Raw genomic sequence first — 18,335 nt, 5'->3', positions numbered from 1 at the left:
TATAGAATAGCACCCACGTCTGTTTCAAGTTCAAATCATGCTGCATTGCACTTGCTGACTCATCCAGCAGAAACAAACATTGATACCTCCGGCCAATTCAGTCCAGAGTTTGTGTAAATAACTTTTTATCCATTTGACCACAGCACTTTACTATGGTATGAACATTCATGTAGATTTAATTAAATTTACCATCAAGATTCATTCCAGCCTGGAGGCACTTTCTAAAACGGCAAGCTGGGCAGTTCTTCCGGCGAATCTTATCAATGATGCAGTCGTTCCTTCCAGCACAGAGGTAGTTATGCTGTCCTACAATAAAAACAGGAAAATATTATGTTTGAGTACACCACTATCATAATTAACGCAAGAATTTGGGTGAAAGGGAAGAAGCTACAGACTTCTGACAAATACAAATTACACCTACAACAATTTGTACAGGACCTTATAGGTCTGGCTTGAAGTTGTACATGATTGGGAGCTTAAAATTCCAAGCTGTAAGATCCTGAGGAAGGACAGGAAAACTTGGAGAGGAAGAGAAATAGCAAAGCTGATAAATGACCCAATCGCTGTATTAAAAGTAATTATTTTCAGCAATGGTGATCAGCTAGTGAAGGCACAAAGGACAGAATTAACAAATAGCAAAGGATTGTGGGAGGGTGGACAGCTATCTAAATATGAAGATTAGGGAGGTATGTAGCAAATATTGGGATCAGCTTTTCACAATGGCAGAGTGGTTAGCACTGCTGCTTCACAGTGGTAGGGGCCAGGGTTGAAATGCAGCCTTCAGTCATTTCCTGTGTGGAGTTTGCACATTCTCTCCATGACTGCATGGGGTTCCTCCACACTCCAAAAATGCAGGGGTTAGATGGGTTGGCCATACTAAATTCTCCCTCAGTATCAGAGGTTCTAACCAAATAAAAATGTGAGGTTACGGGTACAGGGCCTGGATGGGATTGTTACTGGTGTGGGCTCAGTGGGCTGAGTGACCTCCTTTTGTACTGTAGGGATTCTGTGAACTAAGAAAAGTTTTTGAGCTGATAAGAGAACAGGCTATACTGGTTTTAGAGACAAATAATAAATCGTTAGCTCATTAACAAGCTAATGGTAAAACATAGAAGGAGTAGGCCATTCAGCCCTTTGAGCCTGATTATTTTGATATCATGGCTGATCAAATTCAATACCCTGATCCTCCCTTCCCCCGCCCATATCCCTTGCTCCCTTTAGCCACAACAGCTATATCTAATTTCTTCTTGAAATCAGACAATGTATTTGAGGCCAAAACATTCTGTGATAGTGAATTCCCACACATTCACCATTCTCTAGGTCAATAAATTTCTCCTCACCCCAGTTCTAAAAGGTTTACCCCTTATTCTCAACCTACGGCCCCTAGTTCTGGACCCCCCACCACTGGGAACATTATTTCTGAATCCACCCTGTCTATCCTGTCAGTTTTTTTATAAGTTTCTGTGAGATCCCCTCTCACTCTTCTAAACTCCAGTGAATATAATCCTAACTGACTTAGTTTCTCCTCACAGAAAAGATCTGCCCTCCCTGGAATCAGCATGTTAAACCTTCACTGTATTCCCTCTATAGCAAGGGCATCCTTCCTCAGATAAGGACACCAAAACTGTACACAATATTCCAGGTATGACCTTACCAATGCCCTGTGCAATTGTAGCAAAACATCCCCATCCCTACACTCAAATCCTCTTGCTATGAAGGCCAACATATCATTTGGCTTCTTTACTGTCTGCTGTACTTACACACTTACTTTCAGCGACTGATCATGAGGACTCCAAGGTCCGGTTAAGTATCCTCCTCTCTCAATTTACAACCATTTGAATAATAATGTCTTCCTGTTATTGCTACCAAAGTGGATAACCTCACATTTATCTACATTATACTGATTTGCCATGCAGATGCCCATACACTTAGCCTATCCAATTCACGCTGAAGTATCTCTGCATCCTTTTCACAGCTCATCCTACCACGCAACTTTATATCATTTGCAAATTTGGATATAATACATTCGGTTCTCCTGTTCTAAATCATTAATATATACTGTGATCAATTGGGGTCCCAGCACAGATCCTTGCGCAACCCCACTAGTCACTGACTGCCAAACAGAAAAAGCTCCATTTATGCAACTCTCTGCTTCCTATCTGCCAACCAGCTTTCTATCCATCTTGGGGCATTCTCTGCAATCCCATGTATTTTAGCTTTACATAGTGGTCAGTTATGTGAGATCTTGTCAAAAGCCTTCTGAAAGTCTAAATAAACCACATCCACTTAGTCTCCTCTGTCAATTCTACTAGTTACATTCTCAAAATACCTTATGAAATCTGACCATACATGTTTGAATTTAATATCAAGTTTGAGAGATAGATGAATGTCAAAAAAAGATTTTAAATTTAAATAAGACAAACTTCAAAGGGCTAATTAATAAATCAATTGCAGTAGCAAGCTGAATTATAGGCAATGATACAAACAAAAGGAGTGGAAGTGCTAAAATAAATATTTGATGTGTTACAAAACCAGCATCCCTAACAGGCAAAGGATTAACTTGTATAAGTAAATCAGCACAGTGAATAAATGATGCAAACTGTGACATCAAGCGAAAAAAACACCGTACTCAAATACAAGAAAAAAGGCCAGGTATAAAAATCAACAAAGGGACACTAGAAGTTAGCAAGAGCTGCAAAAACAGAATAGGAAAACAAAAATCAAAGCTAACAGCGTTAAATGAGAAATTGGGTCACGAAACATGGATTCAGATGAGGCTTTGGTACGGAGGCGGAGAGGATCTCAGTCTTTGTGAAAATGGCATGTGAACACTGAATCTGGAAGTCCCCACCCTTTTATCACAAGAGGGGTGCTGGGAGAGTGGAAATGGAGGCAGGTTGAACTTTCAGCAGAACTTTCTGTGGTTCACAAAGGTAGCTGTATATTGGAGGCAGCTGCAGTTGTTACACTACAGCTGCCTTCAGTCTGATCCGATTTTTTACAAGGACGGAATGGGAAATAAGATTTGTGCTCGGAGACATTTTGACGAGATATGGCATCCTTTGGATATGGCCTCGAAACATCTTTGGGAAAGGTCAAGTGCCCTTTGGGAGAGGCAAGGTTTCCTTTGGGATTGTTAGAAGTAGACATGAATGTGTGTAATAAATAGATAAATGCATTAGAACTGGCATTAAAATCTGCCAGCAATGTTGGGAAAAAAAAAATCAGTGCTTCTCATATTCCTGAGGGCTGCCATTACAAAATTGGTGCTGCACGACTGATTTCACAACATATCAGTATGGCAATGGGATGTTTTCAGTTTGATTGACAGTTTCATGTGCGTATAAAGCCTTTGAAGTGGAACTACAAATACAGTCATTATTCTTGTGTGGGATTAAATGATGCTAAATATAATGAATGGGTTCAATGAGTGCATATTTTTCAATTGGAATTCATCAATAGATAATTAAGATTTTTATTTAATCCATAGGCCCCTCAGGTCTACCCATGATAGTGAAATTGCATGGAGGGCGTAAGGGCAAAGGTGAGGCACTGGGTTGGCATGAACTGGCATTAGGTCAGCAGAGGGGCTATAAAGGGCCATGGAGCATGGGTTAGTATAGTGGGCATGAAGGGCTATAGGAAATGGATGGGGACATGAGATAGCAGGGGTTTCCAATGGATGGTCATGGGAAGTGAAGCTGTTGGCCATCAGGGATGGGGTGGAGGCACGGCGAGGACGAGGACGAGGACCTCCCTCCCCAACGTTACCCAACAATTAGTTTGAGAAGACTAGTCAATAGAAGCTAGTTTTAAGCACTATTCTGTCTCAAGCCAACCTTAGAGAAGCTTTTGCTGATAATCAACAACTGGAAATCATAGAACATTGAAACAGACAATAAATTTAAACTATTTAATTCATTACTTTGAAGAATTTTTCACAAAGACTTTTCACGGAAACAAATGTGAGCTGTTTATTGTTCAATTTATTTTACTAGTTTTCAGTATTGTTTTCTTTCAGACACAAGTTTGATTGTTTACACTCGATTCAAAAAACACGATTGTTTATGAAACATACATTTCATGGTAGCAGCAGAACTTCAGAAAATAATCTTTTTTGATTTCAACAAAATGGAAATAGTAGAATAAATAGAATTCTAAGTGCAGTGACAGAGGACAAGGGAGCTCTCCACAATGGTTTTACTCTGTAATACTGAGATCAAGCTACAACAAATCATGGTTTGATTTCAAGTAGTTCATGTTCCAGGATTCTGGTTCACCACAAGCTTCGTAGGTATTTTCCCCCATGACAGCAACAATGGAACAATGAACTGGCTAACTAAAATCAAAGAATGGCTTCATAACAGGAAGAAGGCCATATGGCTTTTCATGCCTGTGCCAACTCTCTTCAAATGCTGATTTCTTTTCCGATTTCCAGCATCTGCAGCGTTTTGCTTTTACCAACGCAAGGGCAATTCATCTGGTCCCACTCTCCTGTTCTTTCCTCAAGCCCTGCAATTTTTTTTTCTCTTCAGATAATTATCCAATTCCCTTCAGAAAGCCCAAATGAAGCTGCCTCTGCCACACTCACTGGCAGTGCATTCCAGATGCTAACTCTGAGCAAAAACAACTGACAATTTTTATTTTTTGTTACTTTGAACTGATAATTTGTTATAATTGATATTAATAACATACACCAACATACTTTACCACTAACAGTATAAATCCCATCTGTTTCCTTAGAGCTGGTGCCAACAATCACTCAAGAAAGAAGTCTGGTTGAACACCTGGTTTACTGAAGTTGTCCCAATGCAGCCATTTTCTAAAAGTTGATTTCTCATCTCCAATTAAATATGCATGTTAATTGATTGCTTCCCAGTAACACATTACTGTCTGTGTGAAAACAATTAAGTCAAAGTGAAAACAGACTTGCTCACAAATAAAAGGAATGCTCAATCTTATAAGTAAGCACACCATTGCTCCACTGAACAAATGCATTTTCACACAATTTTCTAATATGTTTTGTTGTTAGCTGTTTGCAGTTCAGAAATAAGGAGGTGGAGCGCATTTAAGTGCTTTCTAGGTAAAGCAGACAATGGGTTTTCAGCAACACTAGAATCTTTGCTGTCTTTAAGGTACCCAAACACATTTTGCTTAATGTGATTAAACCCAAAAAGGGCTGAACTGGAATTTCCATACGAAAATATAGAAAAGATATGGCACAGAAGGAAGTCATTCAGCCCATCATGTCTGTGCCAGTTGAAGAGCCATGCAGCCCAGCTCTTGGTGCACAGCCTTGTAGCTCAAGTGCTTAACCCTATGTTTGTTTTTAAATGTGATGACAGTTTCTGCCTCTACTACTATTCCAGTGAATACCAGATTTCCACCGATCTCTGTACGAAAAAAACCCTCAACTTCCCTCTGATCCTTATGCCAATTACCTTAAATCTATGCTCTTTGGGTTAGTGATCTCAGAATCACAGATTGTTATGGTGCAGGAGGCGGCCATTTGGTCCATCATGTTTGCACTGGCTCTCCTCCCTATCCATTCTATCCAGGCTCCACACAATTTTATACACCTCAATTCAATGTAGAAATAAATATAAAACAAACTAATTATAAAATCACCAATTACCTGGTGAAGTTAACCTTGCAATTCTATATTCATGAACCTAGGCTATAAAGGGTCAGTTTTGGAGAAACATTTAGAGCCCATAATTCTAGATAAAATTAACTGTCAATTGAACAAATGTGAATTAAAAATTGACTGCTAATATGGATTTGCTAAAGCTATTAGACAAATCTGATAGGAGCTCTTTGATGAAGTAATGGAGAGACTTGATAAGTGTACTGCAGTTGATGAACTTCATGTGAATTTACAAAAGGAGTCTGATAAAGTACCACGTATTAGACGTGTTCGAAAAATTGAAGCCATGGAATTAGAGGCAAAGGCAACATTGATATGAAATTGGTAAGAGACAGAAAGCAGTGTAAATCCAGATCAACTGTAATTTTTAAACACAGCAGGTGAGGGGGAGAGTATAGTAGCAAATCTCAGAAGAACAAACGGAAAAATGGCAACTGAAAATTAATACAGAAAAGCACACAAAAATACATTTTTGAAGAAGGAACGAGGAAAGGCTATTTAAACTAAATAGTGTAATTTTAATGCAGGTGCAGGACCCATATAAAAATCTTTGAAAACAGCTAGTTGTAAAGCTGTTAAGAAAATCATTTAGGATGTTAGGTTTTATAAATAGACATTATACTAAAATTAACAAATCACTGGATCCACCTCAGCTGCAGTACTGTGTCCAACTCTGGGCACCACATTTTTAGGAAGGATGTCAAGGCCTTGGGGAGCATACAGAAGAGATTTAACAGAATTACAGCAGGCATGAGGGAATTTGGTTATTTGGAGAAACGAGAGACTGGTGTTGTTTTCTTCTGGGAAGGGATTGTTAGGGGAGATAATAATTGGTGATTAAAATTCTGAAGTGCTTTGATTGAATAAGGAAAAACTATTAAAATAATTTTGTAAAGTAGAAATGTTTTCAGATTTGATTGTAGTTGGCAAGGTTATTAATTTCAAGGTTTGCAGGGTGAGCCATTAACCCATAAATAATAAAAACTTGTGATAAAACCAAAGGTAGAGATAAAAGAGACGCACATATCGATAGATTGGGTAGACTGGAGGAGGGGAAGAGTGTGAAAGAAACTGTGAATGGGTGAATTTCCAAGCTTTACAATCAGGAAGCTTGGGACCACTCAGTTCAGAACATTCAGCGGACAGCACAGAAGGGAAAATGTTCATTCTACGTTGCACAATCGCACAAAATAATTAAAAGAGGACTTGCATTTCAACAACTTGCTTTTACACATACAAAGTTGGTCAGCATGGATTTAAAACAACTGGCTATTTCTTTCTCTTCAGTCCTTTTTTGAACAAGTGATAACAAAATAAGACAGATAAGAGCATACATTTGAAGTGTATGGACATACAAGAAAACGATTCATTTCTTACCTTCCACAGCTCTCTTAAAGAAAACTTTGCAACTGCCACATGTTAGAACACCGTAATGACACCCAGATGCTTCATCTGAGCAAACCAGACAGACTTTGGCAGGTGGCCCTGAGGAGGCAGTAGAGGTGGACGCTGTTGATGAGCTTCCTTCAGATTTCAGACCAGTACTGGGAGAGAAAGGGTGTTCGGTTCAAATCAAAAGTCAGATTTGGCAAACAGAAATATTCAAATAAATGTTTCAATTTAAACTGTTTCCTGTCAAATTTGTATGACATGCCAATGACATCTTATCTGGCACTGATTCAATTTAGTTCCTGAAAGGATCACTCCAAATTTTAATATTTAAACACAAAAGTCTTGTACAAATTTCACCAAACTATTACTGGGAATTTGCTGGTAGCATTACAATTCATCTTATAAAACTAATGAAACATCGGACTTTTCATTTTGAGAATCTCTTTTTCAAAGTTTCAGTAGCTGTGACAAGTACTGTTTAAGGGAGACCAGGCTGTTGCATCATTTTTCTGCTTTCAATGTGTTAAATGAATACTTGCTTTATCTAGTGACCCCAGCACCAATTAAAAATTAAAGTTTATTTATTAGTCCAAAGTAAGGCTTGCATTAACACTGCAATGAAATTACTGTGAAATTCCCCTAGTCGCCAAACTCTGGCGCCTGATCGAGCGTTTAAGGCCTATTGTTAATTCTCTTTTACCAAATTATCGACTGATTAAGAGTCAAAATACATTTCATTTCTCTGACATTCCATTCTGTCTGCACTATGCCTTTCAGCAAGTTCACATTTCTTTCCCGACCGATTCTTGAAAGCCGACTTTAAATGAAAAGCAGAACTGGAGAATTCTGTAACAGCTATAAATTTATTGCAGCCAAACTGTTAAAAATCCTCAATTATCTAAATATCATAAAAGGCAAAAAAAAGGAATGAGATCATAGAATATGTACCAACATTTACAGAAAATATATGGCTACTTCATGTAGATTATACCAGTTAGTCTTCAAATTGAAGTTGGATGGACACATGCAAGAAGAGGGCATTCAGTACTGAGATGTGTACAGAGAAACAGACTGCCAAACAAGGGCAAAACATTACCTCTGTCCAACTTCAGCACAGAAGTAAATATCTGTTGCTAATTCCACAAACACTGTTTTCAGAGACCAGGCCATTTCTGAAAACTTCCTTGTTTCTTGTTTCTCTTATCACCCACATCCACTGTATATTCTGCATCTAGCCTGGAAAAATTCTAAAGGCACCATACCTGCCATTCATGCCACACTCCCGAGAGAAAAAATCTTTTAACTAATCACATGTCCTCTGCAGTTTTTCCAAGGCCTTGCCATCCTTCTGAAATTGCAGACAATAATCAAGCTGAGGTCTAATGAGTGACTTACAAAAGGTGTAACATGGCTTCCTTGCTTTTATTTTCAATGCCCCTATTTAAAAAGTGTTCCTTGGGATAGTGTCCTAGGCCCAACCATCTTCAGCTGCTTCATCAATAACATCCCTCCATCACAAAGTCAGAAATATGGATCTTCACTGATGACTGCAATGTTCAGCAACATTCATGACTCTTTAGATACTGAAACAGCCCATGTCCAAATGCAGCAAAATTTAGACAGTAACTAGGCTTGTGCTGCCAAGTGGCAAGTAACAGTTATGCTATGTAAGTGCCAGGCAATGACCATTTCCAACTAGAAAGAATCTAACCATTGCCTCCTGAAATTCAAAGGTATTACCATTGTCAAATTTCCCACTAACATCATCCTGGGGGGTTACCATTAACTAAAAATTGAACTGGACTAGCCATATAAATACTGTGGCTACAACAGCAGGTCAAAGGCCAGGCGTTGGTCAGTAACTTACCTCCTTAAGCCCACGCACAGGTCAGGAGTGTGATGGAATACTCTCCATTTGCTTGGGTGAGTGCAATTCCAACATCACTCAAGAAACTTGACTCCACCTTAGGATAAAGCAGCCCACTTTATTGACATCCCATCCACAAATATTCACTCCCTGAACCATCAACATGAAGATGCTATACAATTGTAAGATGCATTGCAGAAATGCACCAGGACTCTTGGACAACACCTTAAAAAAGCAACTACTATCATCTAGAGGGAAAAGGACAGCAGACACAGAAACATCACCACTTGGAATTTCCTCTCCAAGCCACATATCATCCAGACTTGGAAGTATATCACCATGCCTTCACAGTTGGAGAGTCACAATCCTGGAACTCTCCCTGACAACACCGTGGGTGTACCTACATCTCACAGGCTGCAACAGTTCAAGAAGGCAGCTCACCACAACTATCATCTCAAAGGTAATTAGAGTTGGGCAATAAATGTGGCCCAGCCAGCGACCCTCACATCCCACAAATGAATTATTATAAACCCCATAAGTTTTGTGTTACCTTAACTTTCCCTGCCACCATGAATATGCACTTGCATGTCCTTCTGCTTTCACATCCTCTGAAAACTGTACTGTTTAGATTATACTTTCTCACCATGTTATTTCTCCCAAAGTGCATCACCTCACACATCCTCATTAAATTATATCTGATGCGTCAGTCCATTTCACTAATTATGTCCTCTTGAAATCTTCTACCATCCTGCTCACTATTAACTACCTTGATGAGCGTTGTATCATTTGCAAACTTCAAAATTCTAGTCCCTACATTGAAATTCAGGTTATTTATGCACGGCAAGAAAAACAGTGTCTTATTACCAACCTCTGAGGGACCCCACTGCACAAGTCAGAGAAATGTCAGGTCACCATTACTCTCTGCCTATTATCCGATAACCAATTAAATACCTAAGTTACCAGTGTCTCTTTACCACCAGTTGCTTCTATTTTATGAACATCTAAGAACATAAGAAATAGGAGGAGTAGGCCATCCAGCCCTTCGAGCCTGCCCCGCCATTCAATAAGATCATGGCTGATCTGTCGCTGCTCAGTTCCACTTTCCCGCCCTCTCCCCATAACCCTTAATCCCCTCTCCTATCAAAAACCCATCAACCCGCGTCTTAAAAATATTTAGTGAGGCAGCCTCCACCACTTCAACGGGCAGAGAATTCCAGAGATTCACCACCCTTTGAGTGAAGAAGTTCCTCCTCAACTCCGTTCTAAACCGCCCCCCTTTTATCTTGAGGCTGTGCCCCCTAGTCCTACTGTCTTTTTTGAGTGGGAAGAGTCTTTCCACCTCTATCCTATCCATCCCATTCATCATCTTATACGTCTCAATGAGATCTCCCCTCATTCTTCTAAACTCTAACAAGTACAAGCCCAGTTTATTCAGCCTCTCCTCATAGCTCAACCCCCTCAACTCCGGTATCAGCCTAGTAAACCTCCTCTGCACTCCCTCCAAGGCCAAAATATCTTTGCGCAGGTGCGGCGCCCAAAACTGCACACAGTACTCCAGCTGCGGCCTCACCAATGCCCTATACAGCTGCAGCAAGACCTCCCTACTTTTATATTCAATCCCCCTCGCTATGAAGGCCAGCATCCCATTCGCCTTCCTGACTACTCTATCACATGCTTTTTGAAAGTCCATACATTAACATCTATAACACTACCTGTACTAACCCTCTCTATCACTTCAAATAACTTAACCTGGTTAATGATTTGCCTCTTACAAATCTAGCTTCCCTCAGAAACCTAGGATGCATTCCACCTGAAACAAAAGCTTGTTAGCAGTGAGTAATGTCAATCTATTTTGCATCTGCTTGCTTATGATTTTCATCCTCTCCCATAGCTCAAGCCCTTCTCCTTTAAAAATGTCATCTTTTTCTTTGTGAAGACAGATGCAAAGTGCTCACTTAGTACCTCAGTCATGTCCTCTGCCCACTAAAGAATTGCTAATTTTTTCCCTAATAAGCGTCACCATTCCTTTCACGATCCTTCCACTTCTTCTGTTCATAAATACATCTTAAGGTTCTATTTCATTATCCAATGTTTTTCAAATTATCTTTTGTCTTTATTTAATTTATCTGAGCTCTGCATTCTGCCTTGTTTTCAATTGTATTCTGCCTTGCTTTCAGTTGTATTCTGTACATATTTAGTTATTAACCTTTGATTTTTGCTGAATTTTAACTTCTATTTCCTTTGTCAACCAAGCAGCTTTAGTTCTGCATGCCTATTATGAGAAGATTCTTGGTTTTTATCCAAACTGAAAAACAGGAAAATTCTACGAGAGTGTCAAAGAACTGGCTACAGAGACTAGACAAGGCCAATAAGAAACCAGCTACATAAATTAACCTTGGTTAAACCATACTTGTGTTTCTGTGCACAGATCTGGTTTCCATATTGCAAGAAAGTTGCAAAAGGCAGATGAAAAAAAATTTACAAAGATGATATCTGAACTGAGGAGGTTCTAAGCATCACAAAAGACTAAATAAGTGGAGGCTCTTTTCTCTCTTTAAAGGTGGCCAAAAGGAGACTGAATACAAGTCTTCAAAATTATGAAGGGTTTGATAGGGTAGATGTAGGTAATATGTTCACTTAGGGAATCCAGAAGTAGAGGTCATAAATATATGATAGTCACTAAAAACATCCTGTAAAAAATTCAGGAGCAAAATTTTGTCTCAGTATTTTGAATGTAATACTTGCTACCACAGATCAGGGGAGTCAAATTGCATAGATAAACTAAAGGAAAGCTAGGTAGGCACATGAAGGAGAAAAGAACACAAGGAATACAAGATCACAGCAGAAGCAGGCAGGTAGGAGGTTCTAGTAGTATAAACTCCAGAACAGACCAGATAGAGAACCCGATGCCCGGCCACTACAGAACAGGACACTGTGCAGCATATTAAGATGACATGGGTAATGATAAGCTTTTAAATGAACATAAATCTATTTCTCTCATGAGCATCTCAGAATTTCACCTCAAGTTTTTGAGACGTTTTTCTTAAAAAAAGTGTCCATTGAGCTATATAAAAACAAATCTATGCTTTTTTGTTTCTGAATTGGGTTATTTGAAAAATATATATAAAGAAAGATAACCTACTTACTAGAATCTAAATATGATCTTATCACACATTGCATTTGGGCATTATACAAAGCGACCACTAGGCTCTATGTACAAAATGTAATAGATATGACCACCTATTTCATAGTATCTACAAGTATTCCATATTTCATCCTTAACAATTATATTAAGCAATGGCTATAGATCATTAGTTTGAGCTGGTCAAAAATCAAAGATGTCACGCTACAGAATAACCATGCAACTTATAAACATCTCATTACATCTTTATAACTTTACCGTTCACAGCTCATTAAACATCAAATTCTTCAGCACAGAAGAATCACAGTAGTATTTTGAACAGTTGACACGAGACTCTCCATTCAAAGGATTCTCACTGCAAACTGTATATTTACACTTGGTTTATTGAAATGTTTGTGCCAGCTGTGGAATGAATAAAGCTACAGAGATTTTAAAACAAAAACTGGGTTCTCTTGATAACCCTGCAAGCTCACTCCATGACTCCTGCAATCATAAACAGCTCATTAAATTTTGGCAAAAAAATTAATCTTCCTGATTAGAAAGAAAACTTGTAATGCAACAAGAATACCCGAATTCAGATGATGGTTAACAGTATGGGCTTGATTTTTCTCAGTGATGAACAAATGGTTCCAGACATGCATTATACCCACAGACTTTCCATGCTATTTTGCAGTAGAACTTACTGTAATTAGAGAGCTATTTTGGTGCAACAACCTTTAGAATGGATTTGTATGAACAGGGCAGTTAGCTATGAATTTCTTTAATCATATTTCCTTAACCAATCCAACTAAAGAATGGTTCCTGAATGAGGAAGAAACCTTTTATTTTATTCAATGCCAATTCAGATACAGAAATCAAAGTAGATGGAGGGAGAAAGGATTAGGAGAGATAAGAAAGACAGAAAGAAAATGTTATTGGTGTTTAATTTTTAGTTTAAAAAAATCTTCATAGAATCCCTATAGTGCAGTAGGGGACCATTTGGCCCAATAGGCCTGCACCAACATCAATCCCACCCAGGCCCTATCCATGTAGCTCCATGCATCTACCCTGCTAGTTCCCCTGACACAAAGGGGCATTTGGCATGGCCAATCAACATAACCTGCAGATCTTTGGACAGTGGGAGGAAATTCATGTGGAGACAAAGAGAATGTGCAAACTCCACACAGGTAGTGACCTAAGGCTGGAATTCAACCCGGATCCCGAGCGCTGTGATGCAGCAGTACTAACTGCTATGACACCATGCCGCCCAAATTTATAATTAAAATTTGAAGGAACAGACCCCACACTTGCAAATGATCATTTTCAGTGTCACAGGTGTTGCTTTGTAATAAACACACAATTAAAAATGTACTTGCATTGCAATGAACAAGCCCTAACCTTTTCTGATGAGTTTATTGGATAGATATCATAAAAGTTCTGCAACCTCACACCCTCTCATGTAATTCAATGCATAGTCTCTCAGCGAGCTATCATATTAGTGGAGCTTTTGGAATATTTGCACAAGTTAGGCAGCAATGTCCTGATTTCCATATTTAACAGTTTACGTGTGGATACAACACATACCAGTCTGAATTGAGTAAATAATTTCATTGAACTTTGTACATTAAAATCTGTCTTGATACAGTTAGATTTCTTTATAAAATGTTAATTGCATCACAGGGCAGATGTGGTAAGAACTTTTAAAATATGGTTTTCAAATTAATTTTAATGAAATTGGTCCTTGGGAGCACTGAAGAGAGGCAGTGATTTGTAAGAGGAGAGCTTGTGGCTAAGTTAAAGCGATTTTTAAAATTAACTTTGCTCTTTTTTAAAATTTTATTCCAGAAACCGGAGGTAGTTTGCAAAGGGACTTGGGTAGTTTTTTCTTCCTTATCATAAATTGGAGTGGTGAGGAATCCCGATACTCTACACAGGTAGAGTACCCCACCCTCCCACCTCCTCTAATCTAAAAAGAGAGAGGGGCTTGGAGTGAGAACAGGTAAGCTTGTTTTTTTTGTGTGAGCTGGAAGAGCTTTGACTCACATGGCCTAAGCAAAAAGGGTGAGGCAAGTTAAGTTTATAAGTTTTTATTACTTTTTTCTCTGTATTTCTAAAAAGGGCAAGTATGAGTGTGAGGCCAGTATATTGTTGCCAATGCAATATGTGGGAGGTCCTGGAGGCTCCTGGTCTCCCAGACATCCATATCTGTGCTCGGTGTGTGGAGCTGCAGTCCCTAAGGGACCAGGTTAAGGAACTGGAACTGCAGCTCGAGGACCTTCGTCTCATTAGAGAGAATGAGGAGGTAATTGACCGGCAAGTGGTCACACTGGGGCAATGGGAAGAAGGCAAGTGGGTAACGGTTAGGAAGGGGAAAGCTCACGTGATGGAGAGCACGCTGGTGGATGTCCCCCTTCAAAATAAGTACTCCTGTCTGAGTACTGCTGGGGGGGACAGCTCACCTGGGGGAGGAAGCAGTGGCCAGGTCTCTGAAGCTGAGCCTGACCCAGTACTCCAAAAAAGAGCAGCAAGGCAGTGTTAATAGGGGACTCCATAGTGAGGGGATCAGACAGTCGTTTTTGTGGATGCAGATAGGAGTCGCGGGTGGTGGTTTGCCTCCCTGGAGCTGGGATCCGGGATGTCTCTGGACGTGTCCCAGACATCCTGAAAGGAGAGGGTGAGGAGACAGAGATTGTGGTTCATACAGGTGCCCCTGACATAGGCAGGAAGAGGGAAGGGGTCATGAAAAGGGATTATAGGGAATTAGGTAGACAGCTGAGAAAGAGGAACGCGAAGGTAGTAATCTCAGGATTGCTGCCTGTGCCACGGGAGAGTGAGAGCAGAAATGGAATGAGGTGGAGGGTGAATGCATGGCTGAGGCACTGGAGCGGAGGGCAGGGATTCCAGTTCCTGGATCATTGGGACCTCTTTAGGGGCAGGTGGGATCTGTTCAGTAAAGACGGGTGGCACCTGAATCCCAGGAGGAGCAATATCTTGGCTAGGGCTACTGGGGGGGCTTTAAACTAGAAAGGTTGGGGGGAGGGAATAGAGATGAGGAGACTGTGAGCGAGGAGGTTAGCTCCCAGGTAGAGAAGGACTGTAGACAGTATGAGAGGGAGGTTAGACGGGTAATGGAGAAGGGAAGTGCCCAGACCGAGGGTCTGAAGTGTGTCTATTTTAACGCCAGGAGTGTAGTGAACAAAGTGGATGAGCTTAGGGTGTGGATTGCTGCTTGGAAATGTGATGTGGTGGCCATTACAGAGACCTGGATGTCTCAGGGACAGGACTGGGTACTTCAGGTGCCGGGATTCAGATGCTTCAGGAAAGACAGGGAGGGGGGCAAAAGAGGTGGCGGAGTGGCACTGTTGATCAGGGACAGTGCCATGGCTGCAGACAAGGTGGATGCTGTGGAGGGACTGTCTACGGAGTCTCTGTGGGTGGAAGTTAGGAACAGCAAAGGATCGATAACTTTGCTGGGTGTTGTCTACAGGCCGCCCAATAGTGACAGGGAAGTTGAAGTGCAGATAGGGAAACAGATCCTAGAGAGATGTAGTAATAATAGTTGTCATGATGGGAGACTTTAATTCCCCAAACATCGACTGGAATATCCCTAGGGTAAGGGGTTTGGATGGGGAGGAGTTTGTTAGGTGTGTTCAGGAGGGATTCCTGACACAGCACATGGATAAGCCTACGAGAGGAGAGGCTGTACTTGACCTGGTGCTGGCTAATGAACCAGGACAGGTGACGGATCTTGCGGAGGGAGAGCATCTCAGGGATGGCGATCATAATTCTATCTCCTTCACGATAGCATTGGAAGGAGACAGGATCAGGCAGGCTAGGAAGGTGTTTGTCTGGAGTAAGGGGAAATATGACGACATCAGGCAGACAACTGGACGAGTAAACTGGAAGGAGGTGTTCTTGGGGAAAAGTACTGAAAGTGGCGGATTTTCAAGGAATGTTTGACTGGAGCTCTGCACGACAATGTTCCGATGAGACAAGGAGGTTTTGGTACGTCGCGGGAGCCGTGGTGCACAAAGGTTGTGGTGAACCTGGTCAGGAGGAAAAGAAAGGCGTATAAAAGGTTCAGAGAGCCAAGAGATGTTAAGGATCTAGAGGAGTATAAGGCTTGTAGAAAGGAGCTTAAAAAGGAAATTAGGAGAGCCAGAAGGCCTTGGTGGGTAAAATTAAGGAGAATCCCAAGGTGTTCTACAAATATGTGAAAAGTAAAAGGATGAGAAAAGAAGGGATAGGACCTATAAAAGGCAAAGGGGGAAAAGTCTGTATGGAACCGGAAGAAATGGCAGAGGTGCTTAATGAGTACTTTGCCTCGGTATTCACGGTGGAAAGTGATCTGGGAGGTTGTACTACAGGTTTGCAGCAGACTGAAAAGATTGAGTATGTGGATATTAAGAAAGAGGATGTGTTGGAACTTTTAAATTCTATCAAGATGGATAAGTCGCTGGGACTGGATGGGATGTACCTCAGGTTACTGTGGGAGGTGAGGGAAGTGATTGCAGAGCCCCTTTTGTGCGGCACCTTATCAAATGCCTTCTGAAAATCGAGAAACACCACATCCACCGGTTCCCCTCTGTCTACCACATTAGTCACATCCTCGTAGAATTCCAATAAATTTGTCAAACACGACTTACCCTTAACGAATCCGTGCTGCACCTGCTCTATCAAACAATTCTTCTCTAGGTGCCTCGCTATTTCTTATGTGATGACGGTTTCAAGCATTTTTCCAAGAACAGATGTTAAACTAACCGGCCTATAACTCCCTGCCTTTTGCCTGCTACCCTTTTTGAACAGCAGCGTAACATTAGCCGTTTTCCAATCTTCCGACACTTCCCCGGAATCCAGCGAAGTTTGGTAGATAATCACTAAGGTGTCTAATATCACCGCTGCCATTTCCTTCATAACCCTGGGATGCATTCCATCCGGTCCTGGGGACTTGTCCACCATCAGTCCCGCTAGTCAATCAAGCACTACCTCTCTAGTGACAGTAATCGCATTCAGGCCCTCAACTCCTACCATCCTTCTATCTTTAATATCCGGCAAACTATTCGCGTCCTCCTCCGTGAAGACCGAGGCAAAAAACTTATTTAAGGCCTCAGCCATTTCCTCATCTCCCACCGCTAAATCCCCCCTCTCATCCTCTAAGGGTCCAACAGTGATATTAAGCGGCCCCTGCTCAGCAAATCCTGCCCACTGATGCTCAGTTTGTGTTCCAGCGAGTTATTTGGCTCCTGACCTCATCGCAGCCTTTGTTCAAACATGGACAATACAGCTGAATTCCAGATGTGAGGTAAAAGTGACTGCTCTTGACATCAAGGCAGCATTTGATTGAGCATGGCATTAAAGAGCCCTGGAAAAGCTGGAGCCAATGGGAATCGGGGGGGGGGGGGGGGGGGGGGGGGGGGGGACCCTCATTGAAGTTGACCTGGTTTAGACATATTTGACACAAAGACAGATGATTTGGAGATTGAGGTCAATCATGTTAGTTCAAGGACATCATTGCAAAGCTCCTCAGGGTAGTGTCCTAGGCCCAACCTCATCAATGACCTTCCTTCCATCATAAGATCAGAAGTTGGGAGTCTGTTGATGATTGCACAATAATTAGCACCATTCACGATTCCTCAAATATTGGAGCAGTCTATGTCTAAATGCAGCAAGACCTGTATAATATCCAGGCTTGGGCTGAAAAGTAGTACCACTCAAGTGCGAGGCAATGACCAATTCCAACAAGCAAGAATCTAACGACCACCCCTTGACATTCAATGGCGTTCCTATTCACTGAATCCTGGGACAGGGTTACCATTAATCAAAACTGAACTGGACTAGATGGACTACAAGAGCAGGTCAGAGGCTAGGAATCCGAAGGTGAGTAATTAATTTGCTGTCTCTTCAACACCTCAAGACAAATGACATACAGAATCCCTGAGCAGAAACTGATAGCTAAGTTCCGCACACGTGAAAATGACCTCAACCAGGATCTTGGGTTCATGTCACACTATGTGTAACCCCCACCATTTGGCCTAAGCTTGCAAAATCTTACTAACTGCCCTGGCTTGAGACAATTCACCCTTCTTTAATCTGTGATTATTCTTCTTCCCACTCCCATTGTCTGTACCTGTAAAAAAAATTGATTACCAGTAAAGACTTGCATTCTAACCATTATCTTGCAGTTGAGTCATTGTCTATATATTCCCTGTTTGTAAACCCAACACTCCACTCATCTGATGAAGGAGCAGCAGTCTGAAAGCTTGTGATACCAAATAAACCTGTTGGACTTTAACTTGGTGTTGTGAGAC

The 18,335-nt window shown here is 41.0% G+C and overlaps 1 protein-coding gene across 2 annotated transcripts in view; it reads right to left on the bottom strand.

The window, feature by feature from the left end:
- The window catches only part of LOC145351813 (glucocorticoid receptor-like), a 111,849-nt gene that overhangs the window by 24,311 nt on the left and 69,203 nt on the right, over positions 1–18,335 (bottom strand). For both annotated transcript variants that reach the window (XM_080201474.1, XM_080201475.1), the window contains exons 3-4: positions 7,025–7,191; positions 190–306 (exon numbers count right to left, since the gene is read on the bottom strand). In XM_080201474.1, coding sequence (XP_080057600.1) covers positions 190–306; positions 7,025–7,191 — 284 coding nt within the window. The remainder of the gene's footprint in view (positions 1–189; positions 307–7,024; positions 7,192–18,335) is intronic.

Source organism: Carcharhinus amblyrhynchos, chromosome 13, assembly GCF_965287045.1.
Source record: "Carcharhinus amblyrhynchos chromosome 13, sCarAmb.v2.hapA, whole genome shotgun sequence".
NCBI lineage: Eukaryota > Metazoa > Chordata > Chondrichthyes > Carcharhiniformes > Carcharhinidae > Carcharhinus > Carcharhinus amblyrhynchos.
Note: the sequence above shows the minus strand (reverse complement) of the source record. Positions and strands in the feature narration are given on the sequence as shown.